This window comes from Hetaerina americana, unplaced genomic scaffold (assembly GCF_022747635.1).
Source record: "Hetaerina americana unplaced genomic scaffold, ioHetAmer1.1.p SCAF_3, whole genome shotgun sequence".
NCBI classification, from domain to species: domain Eukaryota; kingdom Metazoa; phylum Arthropoda; class Insecta; order Odonata; family Calopterygidae; genus Hetaerina; species Hetaerina americana.
In genome coordinates this window covers 28,010,734-28,016,733 of record NW_027286874.1, presented here as the reverse complement: position 1 = coordinate 28,016,733, position 6,000 = coordinate 28,010,734, and the positions used below count along the sequence as shown (strand labels likewise).

Genomic DNA, 6,000 nt, shown 5'->3' with positions numbered 1-6,000 from the left:
ACACCACACATAATTAGCCTTATCTTCATTGCTAATCAAGTAAATATTCAGTTAATAATTGATAAAAGTTTAAAAAATAATATTGTACATGATAGACCTTTACAACTTGTTTGTTATCAGCCACTCATAGCACCATTTCTCCGTGGCAAAAAAAGGTGCTTCATTACTATCTCAAGGAGAGGGCAACAGCAATTACAACCCAATTGGAATTTTGCCATTAAAATATTATTAGAAGTTTTTTCTTCATTTAAATGGAGACCATAAACTTTCTCCCCAAGTCCAACACGTACAAGAACACAGATTTCAACACTCCCCTCCTCCCTTACCTTTCCCAGTTTCCTTGGGCAACTTTTTTTTCATGTTTCCAAATGAACAATATTCTTTGCCATTTTTCGTCTTCTAAAAACAGCCACAAACATATGGTGATTGAATATCTAAATATATATACATATATATATATATATATATATGTGTATGTATGTATGTATGTATATATATATATATATATATATATATATATATATATATATATATATATATATATATATATATATATATATATATATATATATATATATAAGATATTATATCATTTATGGTGGTGGATTTTTCCCAGAAGGGGACTTTTATTTTCCTTATATTCTTCTCGATTAAGGAGTGGAGGAGGATGGTGATGATGATAAGATTAAAAGAGGGCACAAAGCAGCACAAGGCAAATTTTTGGGAGGACGGCTCAAAGGCTGTCTCTATTCTCAACTCTCTCCTTTTTCCGTATTCACAGCGTGCCGATATTCATCTCCTCTACTGAATGACACAACACTTGCACTTGGGTTTCTTCTTGAGCACCACATGCTCCACTTGACACTGATCCCCGGGGGGTACATGACCCCGCTGCACCTCAACAGAAGAGGGGCCTTTTGATGGGGCGACTGCTGTTGTCGCTGGGGCTGCATTACCGTTGGCCCCAGTTCCCCCTCCTTTCGGACTGGAGGGAGGCTTTGCCACCCCATCGGGCTTCACGGAATTTGTGAGCGGCACCGATGTTGCCTTCTCGTGCACGCCAGGAGGCGTCGAAGGGGGTCCATCCGTTGAATCTTCCACTGAGGGCAGAGGAGGTGCTACGCTGCCAGGTGTGGGTGTTATGGGTTTCCCTCCCTTAATCAGCTCAACAATCTCATCTGCTTCACGACTCAAGTCACCATCTGGCCGGAAAGGATTGTCCCATCCGCTGTCAGTGCTATGGAAAATGATTGAAAGATTCCACAATCAATATGACATGCCAAATTTGGAGGTGCAAAAAGACAAATAGAAATAAAAAGGGTGCTTCATTTGAAATTTACATAAAATTTGCAATTTCATAATCTGGGGGTGATCACATCATATAAACACCAATAGGTATTTCAGATCAAAAATTTCACCTTCCATTAATTTGTCTACAATTGAGATGGCAAAATTTACCAATGCCCAACATGCATGTTAATGAGTGATTTTTTGAAAACTCAAGTTTGCACTCTAGTAGTTTTTAAGAAGATTTAATAAATTAAAAATACTTTCATTCTACGTAATTAAAAAAATACCACTGCAATAGGAACATTTTTCCCACAAATTTAACATGAATGATTTCCCTTGAGCTGTTTATTTTCCATCCTATTTAGTATATAGACCAACAACTAACATCATTCTATTCAAATAGTTTTAAACAGAAACATACAAGGGGTACAGAGGGATGGTTGAATTAAGCAGAATTTTCCTCTGTGTATTTTGAGTGGTTCACAATGTAGCATTCTATTTTCAACATAAAAAGCCAAACAAGGCACATCTTCTACCTTATGATAAGGAAAATGCCCACCACAACTTTTGTAAAACAACCAATAGTCATTCATATGTTCCCACAGTGGTTATATAGTTACACAAGCCCTTCAATCTGAGGAAACTAACTGGAGCACTAAGAAACTTGCCAGAACAGACCAACGTTCATGATGAGAACTCAAGAAAATAAATAGATAGTGAAAATACACATTAGCATGTGAATGGGATATTATCATTAAATAAGGTAAAAGTAGGTCAAAAACAAGATTCCACTACAAACCCAATTTTACTATGAACTCAAGTAATTTCATGGTATATTTTATTTCAGTGACAATTCCTAATAATAATATGAGCCAAAGAATAAAAAACAGGAGTTTCAGAAATAACTTTGCAGCTTCCACATAAAACAACTTATTTATTTTCTACTAGTTTCGCTACACTGTACCATCTTCAGGAACGTACAAAAAGCTACTAGTAGAAAATAAATAAGTTGTTTTATGTGGAAGCTGCAAAGTTATTTCTGAAACTCCTGTTCGCAATGGATTTCCACAAAGTCTCGGCCTCAACCATCAGTCACAAAGAATAAAAAGATATTTATAGGAAGAAACCAAAACAACCTTATTAAATGAAACTCTAATATATTATTTTTTTCACATCTAAATATATTGAAGAACCTATATTTTTCTGTGAGGTAAAATTCATAATGGGTAAGTGATTCCCATTCTGATATAGAAAGTCTTTCCTGAATAAATGAGAAGAAGCTATCGTGGAATTTAGAGCAAACACAAAAGCAAATAGGTATTTCATTTGCAATGAAAATCAATGAACTAAATCTGCCTTTGATTAGAATATTTCTGTATAAAACATTTTTAAGACCAAAAGATAAGCTGGCATATGCCATAACAAATAAACTTTCCTGATAACCAGTTCAAAAAACACCAACCTAAGGTGGTGCTCTAGTGGCTAGTAATTTCTTACAATGTCGCAAATTATTCAGAGTAAGGGGGAAGTAGGGGATGGCATTTGTAATTCTCAAACACTTCTTCAAAAGAAGATACCATTAGTGCACAGGTATGCCATTTTTTTACAATGGTATCCATAAATTATGAGAACAAGATAAAAACTTATTTAATGTTATTTTAACTGTATCAAATAATATGAAATGAAATAAAATGACAAATTTCCACATCTTGAAATTGAAATTAAACATTTTATATCATTTACTTTCAGAAAAATGCTAATTCCAAGTTCCAATAAGAAATTTTTAGCTTGAATAATTCTAAATATGTATCATGGAAAAAAATGGAACATAGCAACAAAGCAAGAGATTGAAAACCATCATTCTTAAAAGTTTTACAGCATTAGCAAATAATTTCATTAATTAAGCTTGAATTTCATTGATTTAAATCACAATTTATTAAAACAATCCACTTTAGACAAGTATTATTTATCAACATACAAGTTTTTCCTGGATGACTATTACTGAATTTAAAATGTATAATAGATTTTGTGAAAAAATAGTCAGGAACAATAATTTTAAGGGCATGATTCAACATTACAAAAATGAAAACGTTTTTAAAATCATAACTGACTGAAAGGATAATTTACATATTGTAATAAAAACTGCACAAACAGGTGAATAATTCAATAACACAGAGTGACCGAGAATTTGTTTTTGTTTTATTGCCCACAATCAATATCAATTAAGAAAGATAATGGTGGACTGAATGGATAATAAATGCAAGGTAGGACTAGCAGAAACTATGCATCAAGTGGGGCCCACAAATATGAAAAAGCTATGAAAGATTTTAGTGTTGTTGTCAGTTCTATTTCCTAAGAATCTCTCTTTTGCTTAAGCTTCAAAACAACAGCAAAAAAAGACAATATGGTACTGAGTGTGTTCAAAGAGTTACGGGAAGTTTGTAATTTCGCATATTTCACAAGAGTTCTTGCCACAACGACCAATAGAGGGTATTTCTTACGAGTTCAATGCTGTTCACGTGAAGCAATACGAATAATACGCCCGCATTTGTGGCGGAACAATTCATGCATTTTGCACAACCAATATAAAGCACCTGCTCACACTTCATTACTTGTTCGTGAATTTTTGGCCAAAACAGAATTTTAATGACGTCCCAGCCGTCCATATTCGCTAGACAGGTCCAGTGTGACTTTCTCCTATTCCCAAAAATAAAGAAAATCTTTAAGGGCCGAAGTTATGCAAGCATAGATGAGATTAAAAACGCATCGCTGAGAGAGCTAAAAGCTATGCTAATGACTGAGTTCCAGAAGTGTTTCGAGGATTGGAAAATGCGCTGGCATATGGTGCATAATATTTAATTGGGAATACTTCGAAGGGGATAACACTAGAAGAGGCGAAAAAGAAAATTCTTTCCAAAAAACTCTTTCACTCTTAAAAGGTACCTTAAATTAAGACATTCCTCAGATAAATGCGGTCAACCTATCAATTTCGCGTTGATGCGGACACTAAAGGTCTTTACGAACAAATATAAATGCCACCATATATTTTGAACAAGAGTTGACCTCGTTCCGCGATGGGTTTAATTTAAATTTTCCATTCTCACAATTTAGAACTTCTCCCCACTCTACAGGGGGGAGAGTTCGCTCTTCTTATTTAATCGCAACGGCTGATCCTCTTCTTGTCAGGAACTACATATGTACTAGCAAAAACTGAGCGCCAAGTGGAATAAGGTAAGCAACCACCATGGAGTAACACGGAATTGAATTCGTGCGATACAACTCACCGCAACGGTGTCATTTGAATAATGTTTCCCACGGTTCGAAAAAAATGCACCGTTCTATTAAGCCGGAAGTCAAACATGCCGCGTTTGAGTTAGACTTTCACGAAGAATGGGTTGTGGTCTTGGCAGGTGATTCTTGCAAATACACTTTTCATAACTTGGGAGTGCGTTTAAATGTTTCAAAATTTACCCAACACTTCCTTGGCTGATTGTCCTGAAGTCTGTCAAAAAACGATTACAGGGCAGACATGCTTACAATCACGAACACCCACGATTAAATGGAGGAAAAAAACCCAACAGATGGGGAATTGAACCCGCGACCTCTGGAGGAGCAAGCGAGGGTGTTTTTTTTATTCTCCTCACGATGACATTCGGCGCAAGAAGTCGCGAACATTTTTCAATCATTGACCGAATGTTTGCATTCCTTGAAATCGTGAAGTTAGGATAACGATAATAATCGATGGAATTATATATACCATTTATCTTCCATCGCATCATTTTTTTTCTTCGCTCGTGATGTGAGTGTAGAAATACTAATTTTCCCGTCACCTCGCCGTCTTTCAAAACATCTTGGGAAAGCTAGGGCTGCACCCCAACGAACGAGCTCTGGAAGACCCGAACACCACACTCGCAGGGCCGCCGTCCGTAAGGGGACTTCAGTGACCGTCCTCCGTTACCGTTTGGATGCCAATAAACTGTGCTTTTTCTTAACAACTAGAGTAATCAACCCAATGGTTGATATTATAGGCTAAGACTGGAGCTCGGCTCGGGCTAAACCATAAATGGCGAGTGATATCCACGCATCAGGATAGCGGGGCCAGTTTCTTTTCCTGTGCCGCCCGAGGTTTCTCAGTAAAATCACACAGCCTGGATGAAGGCAGGAGGCGTCAACCTCAGTTAAGTAGCTCTACCCACTGGTAGCTAGAGTGATATTATAATAACGGGTTTAGATATAAGTCTAACCTTTGAAATGCGTGTTAGGATCCACGATTTTTATGTTTGTATTCACATCAGTTGCTGTAATTGCTATAACGCAATTCTGTTCCTGTGCTTTCCAGTTCACCTAAAATGGTAATAAATTGAAACATCCGCTCACCTAAGTTGGTTGTATGTACCCCTAATTCACCTTCACTAGTCAAGGGTCTAGAATGGGATACACTTGATTTTCATTGCCCTGCCGAGCCAGGTGTCAGTGGCGATACTTGCGTTTGGTTACTTCTAAGAAGCCAGATCAAAATTTTGGGGAGCTTTCAAAATATAATACAATACGCATACTGATTCACCTTCGTACGTTGGTAGTGCAGCAATATTCCTCCAATCCCTTCCGTAAAAGCTTTGAAAAAAATTTACTATCTCTGCTTGGGGAGCGGAAGCAACATTATAGTTTCGGAGTCTTTGATTCTCATGTTACCCCGCCGGAGAATCCAAC

The 6,000-nt window shown here is 36.7% G+C and overlaps 1 protein-coding gene across 1 annotated transcript in view; it reads right to left on the bottom strand.

Annotated features, from left to right (window-relative positions):
• Nucleotides 1–564: 564 nt before the first annotated feature.
• The window catches only part of LOC139690919 (ubiquitin carboxyl-terminal hydrolase 36), a 243,032-nt gene continuing 237,596 nt past the window's right edge, over nt 565–6,000 (bottom strand). The window contains exon 4 of the mRNA XM_071588541.1: nt 565–1,237. Coding sequence (XP_071444642.1) covers nt 802–1,237 — 436 coding nt within the window. The 3' untranslated portion in view covers nt 565–801. The remainder of the gene's footprint in view (nt 1,238–6,000) is intronic.